This window comes from Elephas maximus, chromosome 3, assembly GCF_024166365.1.
Source record: "Elephas maximus indicus isolate mEleMax1 chromosome 3, mEleMax1 primary haplotype, whole genome shotgun sequence".
Taxonomy (NCBI): Eukaryota; Metazoa; Chordata; class Mammalia; order Proboscidea; family Elephantidae; genus Elephas; species Elephas maximus.
The window spans coordinates 163,380,324-163,407,183 of record NC_064821.1 but is presented as its reverse complement, the minus strand read 5'-3'; the positions used below and the strand labels follow the sequence as shown (position 1 = coordinate 163,407,183).

General features: G+C 45.5%; 1 protein-coding gene across 3 annotated transcripts in view; it reads right to left on the bottom strand.

The window, feature by feature from the left end:
• The window catches only part of IGSF3 (immunoglobulin superfamily member 3), a 124,096-nt gene that overhangs the window by 27,151 nt on the left and 70,085 nt on the right, over positions 1-26,860 (bottom strand). For 2 of the 3 annotated variants that reach the window (XM_049879990.1, XM_049879989.1), the window contains exons 3-8: positions 22,607-22,984; positions 20,197-20,607; positions 13,693-14,082; positions 12,329-12,388; positions 9,500-9,901; positions 4,981-5,385 (exon numbers count right to left, since the gene is read on the bottom strand). In XM_049879990.1, coding sequence (XP_049735947.1) covers positions 4,981-5,385; positions 9,500-9,901; positions 12,329-12,388; positions 13,693-14,082; positions 20,197-20,607; positions 22,607-22,984 — 2,046 coding nt within the window. The remainder of the gene's footprint in view (positions 1-4,980; positions 5,386-9,499; positions 9,902-12,328; positions 12,389-13,692; positions 14,083-20,196; positions 20,608-22,606; positions 22,985-26,860) is intronic. The other variant, XM_049879991.1, reaches the window with a different exon arrangement.

The window sequence follows — 26,860 nt, the reverse complement described above, 5'->3', positions numbered from 1 at the left end:
ACTGGTTAAGAACTCGGCTGCTAACCAAAAGGTCGAGTTCAAATCCACCTTGAAAACCCTATAGGGCAGTTCTACTCTGTCCTACAGGGTCACTATAGTTGGAATGGATTCGACAGCAGTGGGTTTTGGGTTTTGGTTTTTTTAAAAGGGGTCAGGATACCAGAAAGATGACAGACTAAATAAAAGTGTGTGTACCAAAAAAGATTGCTGAGAAGAAAAACAAGTAATTATCTGGAGAACATTGTAATATAATAATTAAGAGCTTGGACTCTGGAGCCCAACTGCCTGCCTGGATTTGAATGCTGGCTCTGCCACTTGCCATGGATCCTTGAGCAATTTATTTAACTTCTGCCTCAGTGTCCTCACCTGTAAAGTAGGGTGAAACAGTGTCCCTCATGGTGTTGCATGGATTAAGAGTTAAGTAAATCAAAACCAAAACCAAACTGTCGCCCATTAAGCCAATTCCAACTCACAGAAACCCTATGGGCAGAGTAGAACTGACCCCTAGGGTTGCCAAGGTTGTAATTTTTAGGTGGCACATCGCTTAAAAGCTACAGCTGCTAACCAAAACGTTGGCAGTTTGAATTCACCAGCTGCTCCTTGAAAACCCTATGGGGCAGTTCTACTCTGTCCTATAGGGCCGCTATGAGTCGAAATCAACTGGGCAGCAAAGGGTTTGGGTTTTTTTTTTTTGTTAATCTGTATGGAAGCAGACTGCCACATTTTTCTTCCATGGAGCAGCTGGTGGGCTCGAACTGCCAACCTTTCAGTTAGCAGCCGAGCTCTTAACCACTGCGCCATTGTATTAAAGCATTCAGGATGGGAATGGGCATGCAGAAAGTACTCAATAAATACTACTACTACTACCGACAAGATAAGACCATGCTGAGAGTCCTCTACATCAGCTGTCTACAAAGAGAAACCTCTTCCATAAGTGAGGCCACGAACTGCACGCAGAAAGAATAATTTCTGATTACGTGGCCTTAAAAAAGGCCAACATCTCCCTTTTGCTCACTCTAATTGCTTTTTAATAAGGCAGACTTGGTTCAAATCCCAACCTCCCCACTCATTATTTATCTGACTTTAGCTAGTCAGACCCTCTCTGAGCCTGTTACTCCATTTATAAAATGGGAAGACCATACCTTCCTCCCCAGGCTGCAGTGAAGATTAGATGAGATAGCCTATACCTAGTGTCTAGTACAGCCTCCAGCATGTAGTCAGCCCTCAAGAGATGTATTTTTCCACTTCTGCTTCCCCCAGATAAAAGCACCAGTACCAACCACAGTGTGTATGAAAAAGAGTAAAAACAAGCATGAAGCTCTTTGGAAAATATTAAGTGCTAAATACATAAATATTTAATAAAGGCGAGATAGTAACACTTAAGGGGATGCACTCTCACTGTGCCTCAGCCACTCCCTGGGAGCCACAGGGGCGGCCTCAAGCACCTACTTCACCCCAGAGGGCCCTGGATATGCATTACTGCCACACCTTTAAGAGAGGTCTCATAACAGCCCGCTGACAGTGTTTCTTGTAACTCTCCTGTGCCAACAACTGGAAGCTCCCACTTTACAGTGAAAATATAAACAGAAACACCTCATCTTAGGCCACAGAGGACAGTCCTCATCACAACTACCACAGCTTTCACCAGACTGAGTCCAGCACAAGTAGATGGTGCCCGGCTACCACCACCGACTGCTCTGGCGGGGATCACAGTAGAGGGTTCCAGGCAGAGCTGGAGAAAAATGTAGAACAAAATTTAACTCTCATACACACACAGACACACACAAAAGACCAGATTTACTGGTCTGACAGAGACGGGAGAAACACCGAGAGTGTGGTCCCCGGACACCCTTTTAACTCAGTAGTGCAGTCATTCCTGAGATTCACCCTTCAGCCAAAGATTGGACAGACCCATAAAACAAAATGAGACTAAATGGGCACACCAGCCCCGAGGCAAAGATGAGACGGCAGGAGGGGACAGGGAAGCTGGTAACGGGAAACCCGAGGTTGAGAAGGGGAGAGTGTCAACATGTTGTGGGGTTGGCAACCGATGTCACAAAACAGTATGTGTATTAGCTGTTTAATGAGAAACTAATTTGCTCTGTAAACCTTCATCGAAAGCACAATTCAAAAAAAAAAAAAAAAAAGACAGTCCTCAGAGCAGATCTTGGGTGTCCCAACTCTCCAGTTACTCTTTCTACCCACGAGGCAACAATATGGTATAACTGAAAATGTAGACATATGCACTTCGGAGAGACCTGGGCTCCAATCTCTTTTTCTACTTAACTAGCTGGTTTGCCTCAGTCAAGGCTCCTAACCACTCAGCCTGGTTTCCTCATTAGCAAAAAGGGGATATGAACTCTATACCATTAGATTACTGCATGAATTTAAAAAGAAATCGTAAGTAAACTATGAAGAATAAAGCCCAGCACCCAAGACGAACTGAATATATTTTGTCCCTTTCCCCTTTAGTAATACCATAAATTAACCAGAATCCAAATAACCAGAACCATCAATGAACTAATTCCTTATTCATCCACTAGACTCCCCCGTCTTGGATTCTAAATAGTAACAGAAACAAAGATCAGGGGTTTTCTGAAAAAGGCAATGTCAGGCAAGGTCTTGGGGTCAGTGCTTCTTCTGCCTTCTACAGTGGCAAACCCATGTGACTGGCACTGTGGCTCAGAATGCTGACCTTGTTGGTCAGAGGAAGCAACAAAAAGGTGCAATTACAACCATTATGTTCCACTCAATGAGGCAGGCAAGTGGGTACCCTCAGCATTTTTCACAACAAGGGTTCACACAAAATGGGGTCTCTGCTTACCCATCAATTAACCTGAAAATCCACTTAACCACACCAGTCTCTTTCCTGAGCATCCTGTCAGTTCAGGTTCGGGCTCTAACTGGCCAAGGGAACAGAGTCATTATTTACACTCACAGCTCACCTATTCCAAACTCTGGTCCAGAACAGGACTTCTGTTGTGGAGTTAGAAGAGGTGAAGGATAAACTCAGCAATTATCTTCATTTAACTCCACATTGCGGAAAACAACGTTGCAACCCTGAGATGGTCAAGACAAGGCTGGGCACTAACCATGGCTGTTAGAGGGCAGAAAGCCTTTTGGCAAGGCGGTCAAACCATCTTCGCAAAGTGGGTGGGTCAGAGAGTCAGAAAAGAGTCTGCAAAGTTACCTCCCACCCAACCCACACTATTCATTGTGTTGTACCTCCTCTCTTCTGTGTGTGGCCCGGGCTCCACCCTCCATCAGCTTCCAACCCAGCAGGAGACACAGAAGGCTGCAAGGGCAGCATGAACTTAACAGCTCACCTGTGTTAGGGGAAGAGCCTGATGAAGGTGAGTGTTGGCAGAAAACCCCAGTGACTTATGCTGACAAAATTAGTGCATCCTTATCTCCGTTTTTGTATTGAAGGCTAACAATGCATTATCAACTGCTCTGAGAGGGACTAAGCCTCAATGGGAAGAGGAAACTCAAGCTCAGAACACCTGGGCAGGGCCTGGGTCAAGAAAATTGCATTGGGAAAAGGCAGACAAGGGTTATTCCATTTATTAGCTATGTGACCTTGGGCAAGTCACTTAGCCTCTCCTAGGGCTACTGTGAAATTCCAATAAAGTAACCGACCCTAAGCACCTAGTGCAGAGCAGGTGTTTGCTAAGTGCCTATTACGTGCCCTCTCCTCTCTGAGTTTCCCTGTCTGTAAATAGGGAACAATAATGACTCTTTGGCATAATTGTTGTGAGGATTATAGTAGATGAGGTTAAGTAAAGAGAAACCGGCTGGGACACTTACAAATATCAATTCCATGTCTTAACATTAACGCACACACATGCACATGTACACACGATACACACGTAGGCTGCGGGATTACTCTAGGCTGAAGACGTCTCAAAGATATGACAACTAAATGCAATGTGTAATTCCTGATTGGATCCTGATTTGGGAGGGAAAAAAAAAAGTATAAAGGACAATATTCGGGACAACTAGGAAAATACAGGTAATAGTACTACGTAGTTGTCAGTTGCCCTCCAGTCGATTCTGACTCATGGCGACCCCAGGTGTGCAGAGCAGAACTGCACTCCATAGAGTTCGAGGCTGTGACCTTTCGGAAGCAGATCGCTGGGGCTGTCTTCCAAGGCACCTCCGGGATGGTTCAAAACTGCCACTCTTTCAGCTAGTATCTGAGCACTTAATCATTTGCACCTCCAATGGTACTATAAAAAACCTGTTGCCATCGAATTGATTCCAACTCATAGCAACCCTGCAGGACAGAGCAGAACTGCTCCACAGGGTTTCCAAGGAGTGGCTGGTGGATTCGAACTGCCGACCTTTTGGTTAGCAGCCGAGCTCTTAACGACTGTGCCACCAGGGCTCCAATGGTACTGTAATAATGTTAACTTGCCAGAGTATGAGGATAATATTGTAGTTAGTAAGAGAACATCCTTGTTCTTAGGAGCTACAGACTGCAGTGTTTAGGGGAAGCATCACTGATGTCATGGAGCCCGGGTGGTGCAGTGATTAAAGTGCTTGACTGCTAACTGAGAGGTCGGCAGTTCGAAATCACCAGCGGCTCCGCAGGAGAAAGATGTAGCAGTCTGCTTCCGTAGAGATTGACAGCCTTGGAAACCCTATGGGGTCACCATGAGTTGGAATCAACTCAACAGCACTGAGTTTTGGTTTTGGTCATTGATGTCTGCACCTTATTCTCGAAAGGTTCAACAACAACAACAAAAATACACACAAAGGGAGAAAACATATGTGATAAGATGTTAACCATTGGTCGTTAAGGACAGGGTTCACTGTACAACTAATTCTTGCAATTTCCTACAGACTTGAAATTTCTCAAAATAAAAAGCAACTCTGGAAGCTGGATACATGCACTTTCTTCTCTCCGCAGATTTTATCACCCAGCATAAGTGCACGGGCCTACAGATCCCAGAGCGACCCTGAGCCCACAGCACTCACCTGGCTGCAGCACCCTGATCTCCAGCAAGTTGGAGGTTCTTTCCGCCAGCCGTGTCCAGGTGTTGTTGTAGTTCTTCCGCCACAGTTCTGCCACACACTGGTACTTGCCCGCCTCCGTGTCACTGGCTCGGCTAATGCTCAGGCGCACGTTGTTGCTGGATTCAGCTTTCTCGATGGCAGTTCGGGTTCGGAAGCTGGAGGACCTGTCTCCCCACTGGACCCCTCCATCCCGAGTGAACGTCACCAGGTCATGGAACTCCACGGTGCCCACTGGCTGGAACCGCCACGTCACTGACACAGGGACCCGGGCCGGGTAATGAGGTTTGATGATGCACTGTAAGTCAAATGATTCGCTGTAGGTCACCCCCGGCGTACGTGAGATGGCTGTGACCGCAAAGCCCGTTTCTGGAGGGAGAAGAAAGAGGTTCAAACCAGAGGAGGCACTTGGCCTCCTCAGGGCAGTGTGATGACATCAGTGATGGGCTACAGACTAAAGCAGGCCCAGCAGGACAAAGGCTAGCAGGTTTCTCTTTTTGGCTCTTTCTTTTGATACACAGAGTCCCATGGATGGTGCAAAAGGTTACAGGCTCGACTACTAATGAAAACGTTGGCAGTCTGAAGTCCGGGGACCATTATTCCCACTCTGACACACATGGGGTCTCCATGAGTCAGAATCAACTTGACTGGCAACTGATTATTCCCACCTCACCTGAGGGCACTACCTGCTAAAGATCAGTCCCTCCTGCTTAGGCCCCTCACTGCCTCTCCTCTGGATTTCCTGAGGAAAGTGGGAAAGGCAGGGGTGGACTGTCCAACAGGCAGGTAATCGTGGTGCTTAAACCTGTGAAATTGTTCACTATCGATTAGTAAGTAAGCTTGTGTTTACCTTGCTTACTGAGTCATCCACCCCTGTCAAGGACTGTAAATTTGAAAAAGAGGCTTTGATTTTGTAGGAAGGTGCTGTGGTGGGGGAGAGACAGGTGCCAGCTATACCTAGAAGCAGAATATTTGATGTGGTGAAAAAATGTGAAATGGTTCACTACAGATGATCTGGTAAGCAAGGTAAGCACCGTGCTTATCTTGCCTATTGGATAATCTGCTCCTGCTCAAAGCCAAGGTTCTGTAGTCTCAGCGGGCTGTGGGTCTCTCAATATTCCTCACTGAACTGGCAGCTTCACTAACCCCTAAAACCGAGTCCTCCGTATTAGTCTCTCAGAGTTCCTTCAGTCTTGAAATACTACTTAAAAATATTACTACACTGATTATAATCATAAAACAAATAGCCGGTATTTACTGAGTAATATCTATGGGCCAGGTATGGTGCCAACTGCTTGTTTTCACTACACTTTATTCAATCCTCAAAACGACCAACGACCTTGTAGGCAGGTATGTTTGGTATCCCCCCTCCCTTTTTTTAACAGATGAAGAAACTGAAGCACAGAGAAGTTAAATAAATTGCCTGATATCAAACTGCTAGTAAATAACAGAATCAGGCTTCGAACCCATGTGTAACTGATTCCAAAGCACACCTTTAACCATGGGCATTAACAGGCTGCTCCACCCATGAGGAGCATAACATAGTGGTTAAGAGCATAGACTCTGGAACCTGCCGCCTGACTTAAACACTTACTAGCTGTGTGACATTGAGCAAGCTACCTAACTTCTCTATGCCTCAGTTTTCCCATCTGTCCAATGGGTTCTTATGAAGATTAAATTAATTTGTAAAATAGAATAGCAGGCACATGATGTATACTACATTTTGTTAAATATACACTTTGTTAAAGAAAATAGACATAGAGGAAAGTACTTTAAACTCTGTAGGTAAAGGACTATGCTTTATATGGGGAGGTATACCAGCAAAGAGTAGGCATGGTCTGCTGAAAACTCTGGATCGTCAACTTGGATTTTATAAGCTATCTTTATGTATCTAAAAATAATTTTCTTAAGACACAGAGGCCCATCCTTTACATTAAGTGGTTGTGATGGTCACTTGTGAGTCAAGGTGGTCGAAGTGGCACCATGAGGGTGCATCTGGGCATGGTTACTTGTTGTCATTAGAGTGGCGCAGCACAGAACCTTGGAGGACAGACCTGCACCCTGGCGTTCCTGGTCTCCACATCAAACAAGGGCCAGAGAGCTTCTCAGAGCTCGTGACCATGTCCAGGCCTGACACAGCCTTTACCAGGATGACATACCACAGGGCACACAGCAACAGAGCTGCCTGACTGAATAAGCACCATTGCCCTTGTGTACTGGAAGCACCTTCTCACCTATTATCTCAGCTGGTCACCTTGTCACTGCTACCTCCCTGCTAGCGGATCCATACCTAATTGGGTGTGTGGATACTTAGAAAGAAAAGGCAATCTTCCACTGGGTTGCCCTAATACCTTTTGCTCTCCCACCCCCATGAGGCTACCCTGATTTTGGCGTTAGCCTGAAGCATCCCAGAGGTGGAGAACAGGTGGGCAGAGCCAGGTGCCAAGGATCCCAAGACAGAGTTTCTTATGACCTCTGGCTGTGGAAATATCCAGACACATAAAACCAAAACCAAACCTGAACTCTTTGCTGTTGAGTCAATTCCGACTCAGAGCGACCCTACAGGACAGAGCAGAACTGCCCCACAGGGTTTCTGAGGAGTGGCCGGTGGATTTGAACTGCCAACCTTTTAGTTAGCAGCCGAGCTCTTAAGCACTGCACCACCAGGGCTTCTCCAGACACACAGTGAGTATGAAAACAATCAGGGGATAACCGGACCCAGGAAAATTCCTTCTAGAGAAATAATCCTGACTAACTCTAACTGCTCCTGAGACATTCCTAACCTTACAGGGTGGAAAAAAACTACCACCACTGGACACCCAGAACATTCATCCTAAGTTCTGTTTCCACAGGTCCACACTGGTGCTGAGTATAGTTATACAGATTGAGCTATCAGGAAACCTAATCACCAGATGAAGTTTCTAGAGACAGAAATTGGAGCTGTATGATTACTGCAATCATTGGGATTAAGCCTTTAGGAAGTAAATGTAATTCTAATCTCATAGGGGGAAGAAAACAGAGGACTCTGTCTAGGGCAAAACCAGCCTGGGCTGCCATCTTTCCTATATCTGAGAGCACCACATCACCCCACCCATGAAGGAAGCAGGGTTACACACACCCCGGAAGCCATAGTTTCCTAATAAATACAAAGACCTAACATGAAGAGTTATTTTCTCAGCAAAGTAGCAGAACGGTCTTTTAAAATTTAATATACTGATTATATTAGACAGATAAATGTTGACAGAAGCTTCTTTAACCACCCCTGAGAAGCAAATCTAATGTTCTTTGGTTTTGGAAAATCGCAAGGTATCTTCTAATTTCATCCTAATGAGGAAATGACTTTCTTAAGTAGGGGCCCTCTAGATGAGTAGACTAAAAACAGAGGTTTTGGAAAGAAAAAAAAAAAAATTAAGACAAACTGCTGGTTTCCTGGGTTGAGATTATGGGTTTGTCATTTAAAAACTGCAGCCTCAGGCAAATTATTTAACCTCTTTCAGTTCCAGTTTCCTTGTCAAACAGGGGTATCTACTCCTTGGCTGCATGAGGATTCAATGGTAGTTACGTTTAAGAGCTTTGACTCAGCCAGAGTAACCAAAAACCCACTGCCGTTGAGTCGAGATTCCGACCCATAACGACCCTACAGGACAGACTAGAACTGCCCCATAGAGTTTCCAGGGAGCGCCTGGAGGATTTGAACTGCCAACCTCTTGGTTAGCAGCCGTAGCACTTAACCACTACGTCACCAGGGTTTCCCAGCCAGAGTAAGCACTATCTAAACGGCAATTGTGGTTTTCCGCCCCTCTGCCCTGCTCTGAACTGCTTCAGGTGGGTTGGGCTTCCGGGCAGCACCGGCAAAGACCTGGAGACCAGAGAGAGAGAGCGAAGCTGCGATACTTGATCCCTTGGCTCCCTCCCTTCCAGACCACAGTTTTGGAGGTGACCACGCGCCTCTACTTGGGGCTACAGCTCCTGCTGGGCAGCCTTGCTCCCCTGCCCTTTTTTTTCTTCTTCCAGTTTTTGTCAAGTGGATCCTAATGCATGGTGACTCCATGTGTGTCAGAGCACAACAGTGCTCCATAGAGTTTTCAGTGGCTGATTTTTCAGGAGATCACCAGGCCTTTCTTGTGAGGCACTTCTGGGTAGACTTGACACTCTAACTTTTTGGTTAGCAGCCACACATTAACTGTTTGCCGCACCTAGGGACTCTGCTCCTCTGGCTACAGTTTTTTACCTTGACCCCCTACCCTACCCAGGCCTAGAAGTGGTAACAGCTTCCAGCTCTTGCTAGTCCCTGGTGCCCCACCATCCGCTGTTGGCTGCCTTAACCCCGCCCACACGTTCACAGAGTCCCTTCAATTAAACCTTTTTTAAGCTGCCACCTGTTTTCTACCAGGACTCTGACTAATAGAAGTCAGGGTGAAGTTCTTGACATGGAGCAGTCTCCATCATGGTCTCACCAACAGGCTGCCTGCCAGATGCTTACCGAGAGCCGTGATAGAGACGGGCGTGCTGGCCCGGCGCTCCCCGACGATCTGCCACTCGCCGTCCACCGCCCGCACCCATTCAGTCACGTGGCATTCATACTGGCCCTCGTCCTCCTTCCTGCTGTTGAAGATACCCAGAATGAACGAGTTGGGTTGCACCTGCTCCATCTGGACGCCCCCAAAGCTGCTGCGCTCCCAGTAGGACGCGCCTGGCTGCACAGTGCCATCCCGGTCCAGCCACATGATATTGCTGCGGCGGTTCTGCCTGTCCACGAGCTGCCAGATGATGGAGAAACGGCCCTGCTGCCTGCCCGCCGTGCGGATGCTGCAAGAGAAGTGCAGGTTCTCGCCCTCCAGGATGACGCTGGCATTGCTGGCCACCTCCATGGAGATGCTGCTCTCTGGGGAGAGGGAGAGAGTGGCAAGGTGGGGGCTTTATGGTCTTCACGGCACCCTCCCCACAGGTATAAAAGGAAGATGGGGAAAATTTAATCTCATTTAGGTACTATGAACCTCAGAGAGTAAAAAGCATTCTGATGCTTGATGTTGCAAGTCCTGGTGGTCCTGGGCACTGTTTCCTGGGATTTGGCTCTGGTAATCTAGGAACCTCTTTGCTGTGTGCAAGGATTGGGATATGACAAGGTTCTAAAACTTGAGGCTGAATCGGAATCAAAGAAAACGTAACACAGTGATATTACATTGAGGACATAAAACAATCTATCGGCTAAATCTGTTTGGCTGGAGTTCAGGACTTTTCAACTTCCATTTTTAGTAAATTGAGTAATACCAAAATTCTACTTCATCTCCGCCTTCCCACCACTCAAAGCAACGGCAGTCAAATAAAAGCTGTATCCATAACAGGCCACTTGATTCCTTCAGGGCAATACTGGAAAGTAGGAACAAATGATGAAGTATTTAGAAGATAAAGTGTGCTTGAGTATGAGTTATAATGGAGCCCAGATGGTCGAGTTTTGCAGAGTACATGGGCAGAGAACGTTCATCCTTTCATTAACAGAGAGGAATAAACCAAGGCCAGTGCCTTGTCATCCCTCATTTGGCTGCCTGTCTGCAGTCAGCCCTGGGGCTGGCTCCCTTGTTTTCTACTGGAAACATTCTGCCTATCAAAGTATGGGATAAGGGTTCCACTAACTTTACTGCCTCCATCTAGTCTTTGCCACTCATTAGCTAGAAGAACTCACTCAGTCAAATTATTTAACTCTACGTGTCTCAACTTCTTCTGTAAGGTAGGGAGAGTGCTGCTTATATTGTGAAGTTTTTAAAAGATTAAAATGTGAGACAATGTACATAGATCACATGCAGATTTTCAAAAACTGGTTGACATCATATTGAATTAATTTTACTATTCCCAGTAACTATTTTTACAAAATAGATACTCTGATCTATTTTAATTATGCATACAATATTCTGTACAGTTATTTATATTAAGTTCAAAAAGCCCCCAAGTCTTAACGCAAAGAACGATAAGTAATTTGACTCCAATCTTTAGGGGACCCCCCACATGAAACACATATGATCATTTTAAACCAATCAATTAAATCAAATCACAGATGAAGAGGCATACCCAGTTACCAAGGGGAAACACACACATATCGATGCGCCTGAATCAATCTTCTCTCCCCTGGATTTCCCCCACAAGCAGAAACAGACAAAGGGGAGGACTCAGCCTGAGCAGTTAGCTCTTTTGAGAGTGAGTATGCCCGCTACCTGTTCTGGATTTGCTTGTTTCAAGTGAAGAAAAAGTCTGGACAAGGTGGGGAATAGCCATTTCCCCAGGAAGGTAAGCTCCCCAGGAGTCACAGCAGGATGTTTTGGAGATGCTGGGCTCCTAACTGGTCACAGGTACAGCACTAGCGGTTAAATGTGGGGATTTGGAGATGGGCAGACCTGGGTTCTAGGCCTAGGTCTACTCTTTCCTAACTTGGTCATCTTGAGATTCTTACTTACCCTATACCCTATCTCTCGGGCAAAAGGAGACAGTAATAGTTCCTACATTAAGAGAATTAGATGGGGTAATTATTTTTTATCATCATCATTAATAATATTCCCCTTTCAGGTACAGACTCATCCCCCCTGCTATCAGTTCAGAGGATGGGGTTAAATGTGGCAACTTCGGCATCAACGGAAAAAAATCCCTTTGCTTGCCTTCAGCAGAGAACGACTTGTAGGACACCACTCCCGCTCCTTCCTGTCACCCCAAATGACTCTTCTATAAGCCCTGACTTGTTTATTATGAGGGCTGTTGCTTGGGGCTCTGTTGCTCAAACACGCCTGGAAAAACTGGGTAGTTAACAGTATGGACCTCTGAGAAGAAAAGTCCTTCCGGCAGTCCAGGCAGAAGCAAAAGCAGACCTGGTATTGTCTTGCCCATTGAAATTATTTATAAGAGCTCCCAGGCCTAAGAAGAGGCAGCTGACAATTTAAAACTGTCTGGATTAAGTAAAAACTAGGACAGAACTAATGAGAATCTGAGTGCATGCTCGCAAATGAAATTTCAAATCAGGAGGGTGACGGTGCAGCATAGGCCAGGCGCAGAGCAGTGGGTTTGGAGTTAGAAGCAAAGGGTGCTAAGGCAATGCAGGCTCGACCACTAACTGAATAAGTCACTCAATCACTTCCCTATACAGAGCTCTGGCTTCGTCATTCATAGAATGCATACAACGCTGGCCTCTACAGGGATCTGAGGGATGAGAGCGGAGGAGGAGATGATGTATGCAAAAGCACTTTGGGCTCTTTGGAGCAAAGGCGTCATTAAAATCCAAGGCATAATCACCATTACCAATGTGATCATTGTTCTTTGGTAGACTTACCCAAGTGGCCTTGGGGCAGGATCTGGTGGTGCTGGGGGACTTTAACTACCCAGTTATCTGCTGGAAAAGCAATATAGCAGGCCACAGATCATCAAACAAGTTCTTGGAAGGGTTTGGGGGAAATCTCTTAATACAAAAGGTATAAGAAGTAAACAGCGTGGCTGCCCTTCCCTGTTCCTTACAAAACAATGAGGAATTAGTTGCAGATTTAAAAGTAGAGAGGTCGTGGTTAGGGCAAGCATGGACTGACAGGAGAAGTAGTCAGGAGAGTGAGCATTCAACTCAACAATTTCAATTCTACAAATACTCAGCAAGCACCTACTTTATGCAAAGCCCCATGCTAGGCAAGGCAGGGAAAGAGTCAAAGAAACAAAAAGATTGTAAGATAATTAGGAGTCTTTTTTTTTAAAGCCATGAAAGAAAATAATCTTGTTCATGAGAAAAGAAGAAAGAGTGGCAAGGCCCCAATGTCTATTTTTTTCTTCGAGTTTGAAGAGAAGTATTTTTAAAATGTAAAAGTGTAAATAAAAATGTCAAGGAAATCATTAGGAGACTAAGAGAAAGAGCAGTCTGAGGAGTTGAGAAAAAGTTAAAGGTTAGTTCATCGTCTTGTTTAAAGTAAGGGCATTGTAAGTTGTTTTTTTTTCCCCCCTCTATTAAAAACAGAACTATGAGGTAAATCAGATATTAGAGGAACATTCTGTTACCATGGGTGATTAAACACAACATGAGCAAACAGGTAGTCTCTGGAGTTCCCGGCAATGGCAGTTACCCACCCAGACAGGCCAGCTTACATGGAGGCAGGGGGCCCCCTACGCAGCCCTGGAAGTCAGCTAAGCTTCAAAGTCCATGCTCCAGGAAGACTTGCCAGAGCCTAGTCACTGACTTTTAAAAACATTTCAATAGAGAAGAGATGATTAGGGATATGTCAAACTTTATACCCCAAAACACCAGACAGCAAATGCTTCTGAATAAGGCACTTTATGATTTAAAATCCTCCCATAAAAGACCAACTCTCCTTAAGTGAGATCTCTAGATAGGTGTCTACCCACTTCTTCTGGGACTGAATTGCCATCCAGGAGAAAACAATGTTCCTGGATTCCTGGTTTTCCTCCAAGCTGAGCTGGAGCAGGGATCAGCTGAGGTCCAACTCCAGCCTGCAAACACACCCCTGAAGCTCTGCTTATAAATGCGGGGTAGGGTGGGGTGGTTGCTGCTAAGTTGATTAAACCTTTGGGTTCCACCTGCACCCCACCCTCAACACCAGAGTTACTCTTCTCTATCCCCTACTGCACTCATAAGATGCTAGCTGTTGAACCAGGAAGCAGGAGCAGCAGAAGAAAGCAGCCCATCTCTCTACTTACTGAGGGGGAGGACTATGATGGGGATGTTCTTGGGACGCTTGCTCTCCTTGTCAATGAACTTCCCAGTGACCGTTTTCTCCTGCTCAGTCACACGGCAGTTGTATTTCCCACTATCTTCCTGGCGGAGGTGGTAGATCTTCAGCACAAAGACACTGTCGCTCTCTTTGGCCACTTTAAGCTGTCCCCTGGCTTCCCGGTGGGCGAATTCACTGTTGAGGACCGGCACAGCGTTGGGCCCCACACTGGCAATGAGTGAGCTGTTGAAGGCCCAGGAGATGGCAAAGTAACGGTCGGGAATGCTCTGAGCCTCCAGGATGCACCTGAACTCCGCCGGCTCCCCGACCGTGTACAGGCGCTTCTCCGTTTCCAGCCGCACAGCAAACTCTTTGTCTGGGAACACACGTAACAAAACAGATGCGCTCTGGGTGAATCGAACCGTGTCAGCAAATCCCCACAACCCGTGCTCTTCTTCACAAAGCTACCTACAGGTATCACAGCACTCGTCTTAGAGGGAAAAAACCAACTCAGACCCAGTAATCTGAGGCCCCGAGAAAACTGCAAATACCACAGACAGAATTCCAAGGTTTATTCAGGTAGCTATAGATCCAGACAGTCTTAAGAGTTTATTACCCCTACCACAGCCAATGGGGCTCTGTTTTAAACTTTTAAGGCCCTAGACTGGACTACTGAAGGTCAGTAAGGAACTCTGTGTGTTGTTAGTTGCTGCTGAGTCAATTCCGACTCACACGACCCTGTGTGATAGAGTAGAATTGCCCCATAGGGTTTTCTAAGCTGTGATTTTTATGGGAGTAGATGGCCAGGTCTATCTCCTGCAGAGCCGTTGGGTGGGTTTGAACTGTCAGTCTTTCAGTTAGCTGTCAAGTGCTTAACCACTGTGCCACCAGGGCTCCTTATGGAATTCCTAACATCCCTTATATTGTAGATCACTAGCATCTAACCCTGGTATACACCCTCTCCCAGATCTCCATTTTTTGAAAGACAAAATCACAGAGAAGCCTGGGTGGTGACCCCAATCCTAATACTCAAATTTGAGTAATCCAAATACTCAGAGATGAATATATTGAAATACTCTCACTACCCCCATGTGAATACTAAAAATAAGGAACAGATAAGAAAATTTTGTCACCCTTTGCCTGGATGAAGGAAGTCCCTGGGTGGTGCAAACAGTTAACAAACTCAGCTGCTAACTGAAAGACTGGAAGACCGAGTCTACCCAGAGGCACTGTGGAAGAAAGGCCTCGTGATCTTCTACCAAAAAAAAAAAATCAGCCATTGAAAACCTTTTGGGGCACAGTTCTACTCTGACACAAATGGGGCTGTCATGAGTCAGAATCGACTTTATGACAAATGGTTTGGACTAGATGAACAAACCTACTTGGGACTATGCACGTTACCTGCTAGATACTGGCTCTCTGGTCAACCAAATTACAGTAATTTATCACCCAACATGAGTAATGGAAAAGTACCTCTTCCATGTAAATTCTGCTGAAGACACGCAAGAGGCGCCCTAGACCTCAAACCTTCCCATTTCCTCACAGGCAGGCTGTGGCTTTCTTCTCCTGGCAGCTAAAGCCTCTTCTTATTTCATGAGAGTTCCTACCCATTCTCCCAGCTTGGTAAACCCTTCATGTTCCCAGGCTGAAGACAAAAGAATTACAATGTACGACCCCCTTTTCTGCACAGCAACTTGCTTCTTGGTCATACCCAGTCAATTAAATCTCTAGAAATTGATGCATGCTTTTTCCAATACCCCCTCACTCCTCGGCTCACTGAAATCTGGCTTCTGGCCCTTCTCCCACATGTCACTGAACTAGCAAATGTTACCAGCAATCCTTCCCCACCCCCTCACTCCCTTACTGTCACAACCACAGGCTTTTCTTAAACCCTGTCCTATGGGTTTCATCTGGCCCTGCTCTTTCCCTTGGGTTCCATGATACCCTCCCTCCTGCTTCCCCTCTTTCTTTCCTGACTATTGTCTCTCTCTCTCTCTCTGGGAGAACCTGGTCCTCCAACCACTTCTTACTGTTGCCGTTATCTTGGGCTCTTCTCTATTTTTACCCTATTGGTTTTTCCTGGGCCCTTCATCACTCCCCAGTTCAGCGCCTAACTGAGCTCCAGAGCCCTTTGTCCCATTCCCATGACACAATGGGTGTTTCACATATTGAGCTTCTTCCTCTACAAGAGTTTGCTTAAAGGATGGACTACCCGATGAAAAATTTAAAATATAAAAGTCAATCAACGCTGCCACTACTTGGGGAGGCAGAGGCTTTCAAGCAGGGCTCTGCACTTCCTCATTCGCCTTTCTACATCTCCCTCTCCCCCAGTTCAAGGAGCCACTCATGGGCCCCACCCTCAGGGTTCAGGGCCAGAGGGACTCCTCCTTCCACATGCTCTCCATCTTCCGCTTCTAGTATCCATTGTCTGCTTTCCAGACCATTGCCACTGACCTAGTCCTGGCCTTATGGGTTCCTTCCTGTACTATAATGTCCTAGGAGCCCTGAGAGTGTAACATTTAAGCACTCGGCTCCTAATAGAAAGGTTGGCTGTTTGAACCCACCCAGAGGCTCCAAGGGAGAAAGACCTGGTGATCTGCTCCTATAAAGATTACAGCCTAGAAAACCCTGTGGGGCAATTCTACTCTGTCACACAGGGTCGCTATGATTCAGAATCGACTCGACAACACCTAACAGCAGCACAATGTCCTACCTTGTCTCTACTTCAGACGTGGTCTGTTGAATCAGCCTCCAGGTAACCTCCTTTTTCCTTCCCTTTTCAACTTCTGCTTAAAAATCTCTACACTCTACCCCAACTGTCTGCAGCAGTGGTTTTCAAACTTGCTTTGTCGTTAGAGGGAGGAACAGGGCTTTCTTTTTTCAGATAAAATCTTTTTTTTTTTTTTAATTTTGAAATGATTTATTTTACTTAGCACACAAGCTCAGTATTTAAAGCAAGATAGATCTGATTTTATAATCTTTTTGCCATTTTAACTTTCATTGATTCAACAAATACTTAAGTACCTACTCTATTTCAGATACCGTTCTGGGTGCTGGGAAGCCAACACCGAGCAAAGCAGCCTTAAATCAATAATCCTTAGGGAGAACATGTTCTAACCAGGTTTATTTGGCCTTTTTACCATGTTAAGCAGTCTTTGAGACTGTTCCATAAATAATACCTAATTTAAATTGATAGTTATTAATAACTCATAATAAAAGCTCACGATAACAGTTCATCACATAGGCATTTTTTTATAGTTGAAGTTTACCTCGGATTTGTAGTTTTAAATACGTTTGATTTGTTATCTGTGTTAATAAACAAATTTGTTTTGATTTTCTTTTAGCAGAATTTTTCGTAAATAGATTTTCATAACTAAAACTCTACAAGCTAAATTTGAAAGCGAATTTAAGCATGCTTTCAAATTTGTTACTTTAGGTGTTTAATTTTCATTTTTAAACAGGTTTTTAAATATAGTCTCTTTAGGTATACAGAAGAGTAGCAGAAGAAAATGGGATTGTTACGGATGCTTCAAAACGAAGGCATTACCCATGCAGTTAAAGGCATTACGGGACATGAGGTCTGCAATTACTTCTGGAAAGTCGACGTTCGCAATAATTGGGAAAGTAAGCTGTCGTTATTAATATATTTTAAACAGATAACATCTTTTGATGCCCAATATATAAAAGGTTTGGTTGAAGCAAGGGTGGAACCCTTAGGCCCTCATACACCTTCCCCACCACTCTATGGGGTGCATACACACCCCACATGAATCCTCCCATGCACTTTTAAGGGGCTCCTAAGGTTCCATGAAGAACAGTTTGAAAACTTTTGGTCCAAAAGAGTCAGAGGCAAGCTCCATGTCACAGCGTATGGGGCTCCAGGCTACCTTCCCTTTCTCTTCCCATCATGCATGCCCAGAACTCAACAACCTTCTCCATGCTGGCCAAACAACTGTATCCCTTTACATTTCTCCTCCCGATGTCTCATCAAGCTTGAAGCTTAGCTTAAGCCACCAAACTTGGTTGGTTTTCCTGGACTTGTCTTAACAACTATCCCACCTGGGTAAAACTTATTGTTGCCACGGCACTCCATTATTTACTGCGATCCCAGAGCACTTCATACACAATGCAATCATAGCACTTGGCATACTCCACTTAGTCACTGGCTTTCACATCCACATATTTCCCAGTGTAGGGACCAAATATTGGAGCTCCCCAATGTCCATCACCACGGCCACCGTGCTGTAGAGACTCACTATGTGTTTACTGAAATGAACTACGAGAAGCGCAGAATCTGGGATGCAAACACTGAGCCTGAAAAGCACAGGGACACGGAGTGAAGTCATCAACTTTTTTTCTTTTCTTTTGGTTTTAGCAGAAACTTTGCTGGCTTACTTTGGACACATTTAAATGAAAAATGTAAAAAGTCCTAATTTCAAATTATTAAGATTATAATAAAGAAGAGTAATTGATGTAACCTAATTCAAAAGCATTAGGACTCAATATTTGGACTAGGGATTTGAAGCCGACCTTAAAACCATCCAGGATCGAGAAAGCTAAATACGAAATGAAGTCCCTTCCAGAGGTTTCCTAGTATTGGAAGATCCAGCAGCTTCTAAATTCTCTGGGCCCTGCAGAACAAAGTACCCATTCAGGAGCCCCACCCCTCTTGTAAAAGCCATTAGCTATCCAGAGAATCATATCTGCCTTATTCTCTCTAGAGCTGTGCGTGACAAATTACAGCAGCATAAGAATCACCTGAGAAGCATACTAGAAATTCAGCTTCCCAGGCCCCACCCCAGGAACCACTGCTCTAGAATAAATGATAGACCCACAAGAGGCAGAAGAACTATGCAATGACCAAGACAGCTGACTGCAGCAAGTGGGATAGAGGGTGGGTGGGTCAAGAAAGAGGTCCTGTAGGACAGAACCCACCTGTACCTCAGGCTTCCGCAGCTCATTGCCCATAAACCACAATACCACTTTCCTGGGCAACTGCAGCGCCTCACCAGGGACGAGTCTCAACACAAGCAAAGGCTCTCAGGCCACTTACTCACCCTGATGACGGCACCAACAACCACCCTCCAACCAAACAAGGGGACCAAAGCCCATGCAAGAAATCTGTTCCCCAGCCCAGCTAAGGCAGCCAGCTAGTTAGTCCCAATCTGGAGCCTGGCTGGACTTGGAAGTCTAGAGCGTGGACTCTCAAGATCTTGGGAGAATAATACAAGAGAGTCAGGGAGATGCTGCTAATACTTTTCTCCAGCTCTAAACAAGTCACTCAGCCTGCTCAGAGAACTCCCTTTCCAGGTCTTTCACTTGACAAAACATTGACACTGAACCTGGTACTCTCTAGTCTGGCCTCATCAACACACCCTGTGACTCTCTCTGGGGACACCACGCAGCAATCTGAATTGAGGAGCCTCACCTGTAAAATGAGAATACTGCCATCTACATACCTCACAGAGCTTCTGAAGGGATCGGTGAAGTAACACGTGACAAAGCATTCTGGAAATTATGTTGTCAGGTGCTGCGAGCTGATTCCGACCCTATATAACAGAGTAGAACTGCCCCATATGGTTTCCTAGGCTTTTGTAATCTTTATAGGAGCAGATTGCCAGGTCTTTCTCCCACAGAGCTGGATGGGTTTGAACCACCAACCTTTTGGTTAGCAGCCAAGTGCTTAACTGTTGCACCACCAGGGCTCCTTTAGGAAATTATAAAGCACCACAAAAACTTATTACACATAGAAATAACATTAATTTGTGCTGAGAAGTTTTTCTTTGTAAATTGTGTGTTCCTCATTTTCATAGTAGTTGAATTTTTTTTTTTTGCTCAGTCGTTATGTTTATCTTGGTTTTTATTTTGAAGCATGGAATTGTTAAAGCTCTTTGTGGTTACCTTAATATTTACCCCTATTTTTTAAGTAAAAACCTAACTTATATCACCCTATATTCCCTTGGTTTCCTCTCCATATGGAAGATCTATGCCTCCTGTATTTAGTCAGAAATAATACTAATTTAACCCCAAATTTGTCTACTTCATAATTTTTTGTCTATGAGGGACGGCTCATAATCCCAAATGTCTTGTACAAATGGAGCAGGAATGGTACCCGAAGAATGCAGACCCCATCAAAGAAGGGGGGCCACTGTGTAAGTGGGAATGGGAACTCAGAGTCATCGATACAGATGGCTTTATGTAATATCTCCAATTTTTTAAAAAGATGGTTAACTAATTCAAGAAAATGTAAAATACCATGCAGGTCATAGAAAACATGTCTGTAGGCAGGATTCAGTCTGTGTGGCACTTCTCTGTGACTCACCAGACAGCTAGGTCTTAGGATACCTACCCCCTCTACGTCCCTTAGCTTCCTTTGGCCCTTGGGCAGGACCATCTTTAACTTCACGTGAAAGCCTATTGTACTGTAGACATCGCCAATGTCCACCCTTGCCACCCAGTACATAGGGACAAGAGGCTCAGAGAGACTGACCAGTAGGTTGGACGTTGACCACGGTTCCCTCGGAACGCTTTCGGGTCATGGCATACCACGACCCATCTGGATCCTGGATCCACTCGGTGGCCTCACAGTAGAACTCGCCCTGGTCAGAGGGCTGCAGGTGGAAGACGGTGAGGCGGAATGTGGTCCTCCCCAGCTTGTCCAGCCGCACCTCCCCAAGGCTCTGCCTCTGGGCATATTCACTGCTGGAGTGCAGCACAAAGTCTCGGCTTAGGGAAATGACCTCCACGGACTTCTCGCTGCCTCTCTGCCGGAGCCAGGACACAGATAGGTGGCTGTGCTGGAACGTCTCAGTGGCCACCTCACAACTCAGTTCCAGAGGGTCCTGCTCCACTTTGTGCAAAGTTTGGGGTATGGCGGTGGTCTGCAGAGTGTCGGGGATCACTGCAACAGCAACAAAGAAATGTCCCAAGAACGCACTGTCACAAAATCACAGAATCTTAGGACTTACAGGGGACAGAGCACTCATTCCAAGCAGATTCATGGGTACTGTGGCCTTAACAGGGTCAGCCTTTAACAATTAAAGCAAGGCCACAGACAACTCCACATGGTACATACACCAAAAGAATTTTCTGTTCAACTTTGGAATATATTTTTGGTACTTACCTGTTTGGTATTTTAGTAACACTCCCATAAAATGTGGGTTGTATTTCATTTTACATAATAAAAAAATTTTCTGAAAATACTATACAAGGTAATTTTCTTTTAGGTCAAATAAGATTTTGTTGTTGATTTTGGTATAGCTTTGAACTATTTTAATTTCTCTTCTGTTACGGATTGAATTGTGTCCCCCCAAATATGTGTTGGAATCCTAACCCCTATGCCAGGATGTGATCCTGTGTGAGAATAAGGTTTTCTTTGTTACATTAATGGAGCCATATCAGTGTAGGGTGTATCCTAAACCTAATCACTTCTGAGTTATAAAAAGAGCAGATCAGACACAGAAGAAAGCAAAAACAGGGTGAAGAAGATGATTCCAGGTGAAGATCGCCAGGGAACCGAGGAATACAGGGGCTACAGGAGTTGAAAGAGACAAGAATCTTCCTCCAGAGCCGACGGACAGAGAGCTTTCCCTTACAGCCAGTGCCCTGACTTTGGACTAAAAACTTCAAGAACTGTGAGAAAATAAATTTCTAAAGTCACGCACTTGTGGTATTTCTGTTATAGCAGCACTAGGAAACTAAAAAAACTTCTGATCGATGTTCAGATGGAAATGGCTCCTGGAACTTATAGCTTTATGTTTCTATAACTTCCTTGTCTCCTCACTTTCCCTCCCCCATCCTCCAACTTACTTCAGCAATGCAACTCTAGGAAAGTTTTTTTTTTTTTTTTCAATGTATGGTAGAGGGAAGAATCATCATCCCCTATTTGTAAGTAAGTTTGAATTTCATACAATTCATCTGTCAAAGTGGTCCACACTGGAAGGAAGATGTAGTATGGAGACCTGATGAGGTAAGTGAAAGAGATTTCCCTGTGTTCTCTTGGTCAGAATTTTACTCTGATCCTTACATCTTTCTGGAGGTAAAACAGCAACACCTCTCTGACTGATGAGGGCAACTCAATTACGATTAGTGTGTGCTTGCTCACTGGATTCATATCTGGATTGGGTGAAATAATGAATTGTTTGGGCCTTAAAGGCCTCCTGTTGGGATGATCTTAAAAGCTTCCTATTGAGATGCCAATTTGTCAGGGAAAAGAAAATTAAACAAAGGACAGTGCTTGTGTTAATAAAAGAACTGTCAATACCCCTTCGTGGCCCTCAAGTTAATTGTGACAAGAAGAACTTGAAATTAAGACTTGGGCAGAAAAATAGAACAGCTTCGTTATTTTTAAATTTTCACTTTGGCGAGCACAGTGGCAAAGCTCCCCACTGCCTCTCCCTCATGCTTCCGCCTTCCTTAGGGAAGCACCAAGGTCAAGGGCAACAGCTAGCTCGCAATTCCTTATTCATGGTGCCAAAGGACCTACTAACGCAGTCGAGGTCTGGGCAAGGACCTGCAGCCACATTCCTGCCCCACCCACGTCAAAGCCTGTTCCAAGGATGTCGTCTATCTTCCACCTAATGTCATACACTTCATCTCTCTCGTCATTTCTTCAGTTCATCTACCACAAATGCCCTTGCCTTATACTTTCATAGACCCTTTCACCAGCCCGAGGGTTAGCCTTCCCTGAAATTCTTAACATCTACAGTTGGTCCTTTTTAAGTTTCAACCTCACTCTTCGATAATTTACAAGTTAACACACAAATGCTGCCCACTTTGTGCTGTGCTGTTGACCTCTAAAACATCTGGGAAGTTTTTGTGTTTTTTTTAAGTCAAGCACATGGTATAGAACCAAGTGACACAGAAAGAGCCCCGGCCATGTGACAACAGTGTCTCCTTACCCACTAGGTTCATCTTGGCACTGTAACTCCCAAAGAATTGGTCGTCTGGGCTGGGCGTGTGGCATTCATACTCCCCCACGTCCCGGGCCTGGAGATCTGTGATATGCAGTAAGGCTGAGTTTTCCTGGACTCTCTCCACGTAGATCTTTCCACTGCGCACACGCTGGGTATAGATGGCATACGGGAAGGAAGAGTCCGTGGTGCTGACGATCTGTACCTCGCGCTCTGGGGCGGAGGGCAGGTAAATGGACCACTGGAAATTCTGCACGGAACGCCCCTGGTAGCCACTCACGTTGCACCAGATGGTGATGTGGGAGCCCTCTGTGCGGTACAAGGGTCCTTCCTGGACGGTGACCTGCCATTGTGCTGATACTACACCTGCAGGCAGAGAGGCACACACAACACACTCGCTTACTTCTCAGACCAAAATGCAAGATAGGCAGCAACCTTCAAGGGGTGTATTATTATTGTGACATGATAATAATACAAAGAGCTTACTGGCCCTTTCAGAGGTGCTCGGTGATTTACAAATACTAATTAAAACACTCGGTGGTAAAACACCATCCCTAATTTACATATATGGGAATTTGATAGTACAAGGGTGTGTTTTCCTTACTTGTTCAATGGCTGACCCTTGGGAAAATAATTTAGTCCCTCGGTTTGTCATTTATGTGGCAGTTTTATATCTATTAATGCTGTTTATATAGTTTTTAATAAAATGAACAGGAAAAGTAGAATCCTTGGCACGATTTCACAGGGAAACAAAAGCAACCGTCTTCCAGTCTGGCTGAAATGAAACCATTCCTTCCTCCGCAGAGGGCTGGCGGAGACTGGGGCCCTGTTTCTGGTACTGCACCCTCCGTTTTCACATGTGGGCCCCCCCTCCCCCGACTCCACACCATCCTGAGGACATTCCCAGGCTCCTCTTCCCTATCAGCAGAGGCAGAGCTAAGCTCCTGCAGGCTGAGCCCACACCACCTGACTGAGGGAACCAAAGCAGAGCCCTGGTGCTCGATCCCACACACTGACAACGGGCAAACCTGCCACAAGGACAGTCTGGCTGCCCTTGAGCTCACAGCTCTGATTCACCCACTGGCCCCCCCGCCTTCTGACTGGGATGTGGTTCTCCAATGGTCACTCTGCTGCCTTCTCTGTGTCCTTCCTAACATGGTGTCTATCCCCTTGCAGACCAAGGAGGGGGGTCTAAAATAGGATGAATTTCATTTCTCGTTCCAGGCCAGCACAACATGGATCATGCCTGACCCACTCAAAAGGTGGCAGGGGACACACTCCTTTGTCTTCCCCCTGGGTAGGAGCAGAGCACAGCAGAGAGAACAACTGTCTGATAGAAAGAGCAGGTGAACTCTAGCTGCAGCTCTGCCGTGAATTAGAATTGGCAGTGTCCTCTTCGGCAAAGAGCTTTTCATCTCTGGACCTTGACCTCACCCATAAAATGATTTAGAAAAAGGCTTTAAAATTCCTTGGTGGCACGAACAGGTAAGCTCTCAACTACTGAACGGTTGTTGGTTCAAGTCTACCCAAAAGCACTTCAGAAGAAAGGCCTAGCAATCTACTTCTGAAAGACCACAGACATTAAAAACCCTATGGAGGAACTTCTAAGTCACTTGGTAAAATAATTCTATTAAGAAAACATTCTGCATCCCACTTTGAAATGTGGCGTCTGGGGTCTTAAATGCTAATAAGCGGCCATCTAAGATGCATCAATTGGTCTCAACCCACCTGGATCGAAGGAGAATGAAGAACACCAAGGTCACACGATAACTATGAGCCCAAGAGACAGAAAGGGCCACGTGAACCAGAGACTTACATCATCCTGAGACCAGAAGAACTAGTTGGTGCCCGGCCACAATCGATGACTGCCCTGACAGGGAGCACAACAGAGAACCCCTGAGGGAGCAGGAGATCAGTGGGATGCAGACCCCAAATTCTCATAAAAAGACCATACTTAATGGTCTGACTGAGACTAGAGGAATCCCGGTGGTCATGGTCCCCAAACCTTCTGTTGGCCCAGGACAGGAACCATTCCTGAAGCCAACTCTTCAGACATCGAAGGGACTGGACAATGGGATGGACAGAGATGCTGACGAAGAGTGAGCTACTTGTATCAGGTGGACACTTGAGACTGTGTTGGCATCTCCTGTCTGGAGGGGAGATAGGAGGGTAGAGAGGGTTAGAAACTGGCAAAATCGTCAAGAAGGAGAAACTGGAAGGAGGGAGCAGGCTGACTCATTAGGGGGAGAGTAAGTGGGAGTATAGAGTAAGGTGTATATAAGCTTATATGTGACAGACTGACTTGATTTGTAAACTTTCACTTAAAGCACAATAAAAATTATTAAAAAAAAAAAACAAACCCTATGGAGTACAGTTCTACTCTGACACGCATGAGGAAGCCATGAATCCAAATCCACTCAATGGCAACTGGTTGTTTTTGTTTTTTTTTAAGAAGGCTTTGGAGTGGATTGGTTTGTGTTCCAGTGCTGGCTTTGTCACTAGCTGTGCCTTTGGACAACTTACTTAACCTCTCCGAGCCTCAGCTTCCTTAACTGTAAGGTGAGGATGATAATGTGTGCCTCAAAGAGTTATTATAAAGATTGAATAATGTCTGTAAAGCCCCCAGTGCAGGGCCCCGCCCACAAGTAGTCCTCAGTAAAGATCCCTTCTGGTTGGAACATTCTGTATCTCTGGATCCAGAGGGGACAGGTCTTGGCCCGTGATCACTCAAGGACATTTCAATGGCCTCTTGATAATGACACCATCTCTCAGCTCACAGCTGCAGCCCACCTCCCTGGAAGCTCCCTTTTCTCCCCAAAAAGGGGAATCGCAGCTGCCCCAGCATAAACCTATCTGAAGTGGAGCCAGCTGGTGAACAGCCGGGACTACTGAAACATCAGTGGCACACAGCTCTAAGCTCAGCTGGGTGGTGGTTGTGTCTCAAAGCCAGCTGATCTAATCTGCAAGATGAGGGACCTCAAAGAAGGCTGAAGGGAAGACAAGTGGAGCTGGGGTCTTCCTTTGAGGTACTACTGCTAACCCTTGGATGCACAGTGCAATCACCTGGAGGACTTTACAAGCTCACAGTGCCTGGGTCCCACCCCAGTGTAACTGGTCAGGGGTGCAGCCTGCACATTACCAGTTACTGCTGAGTGTCAAGTCAATTCTGACACATGGTGACCCCTTGTGTTGCAGAGTAAAACAGCATTCCATTGAGTTTTCAAGCCTGGACATGAGGGTATTTAAAAACTCCCTAGGTGATTCTAATACAGGCGTCTCTACCCACATGGTGCCAGTCAGGTGCCCAAATAAAACAACATACAGTCCAATGGTTAAGTGCTTGGTTGCTAACTGAAAGGTTGGCAATTCAAATGCACCTAGTGGCTCAGCGGGAGAAAGACCTGGCGATCTGCTTCCATAAAGATTACAGCCAAGAAAACCCCATGGGCCAGTTCTACTCTGTCACATGGGGTCACTTTGAGCTGAAATAGACTCGACGGCACCTAACAACAACAGTATCGTCCTAACTTCAGCTTTCAGATCCTCAATAGTGGAAGCCTCTCCCTTCTTCAAAGACTACACTGATTAGGTTCAAGAAAGTTTGATCCTCCTCTAGCCTTCTGATGGGCAGAAGAAAGCAGCTGAGATCCAGCAGATGCTGGCTGTTGTGACGCAATAATGAGCTTAACAAGAGAGCCTTCTATTTACACACCTTACAAAAGCACTTGATCAGTAGATAACACACATTTTACCTCTGGAAGGTAAACAGCGTCAAGTAGCTTGAGTGAGCCAGAGCCTGAACCAAGCAAACCTGTTACCTTCGAGACAATTCTGACTCATAACAACCCAACAGGACAGGGCAGAGCTGCCACATAGGGTTTCCAATGTTGTAAATCCTTGTGGAAGCTGACTGCCATATCTTTCTCCTGAGGGGCAGCTGATGGATTCAAACCACCGACCTTTCAGTTAGCAGCCGAGCTCTTGACCACTACACCACAGGACTCCTTTGAGAGGAGTCAGGGCATCAGGATCAGAAAAACTTGCCCAAACCTTAAGACAGTTATAAACAGTCCTGACAAATAAATACAGGTTTCCCCTGCTATCCAAAAATAGAGCATTCCTGTGAAAACGTTCGTAAGCTGAAATGTCATAAAGCAAAGAAGCACTTATCATTAATTTATATATGGGAAAAATTTTTAAGAGTTCCCAGACCCAAAAAATAACCTACCAAATCATACCAAA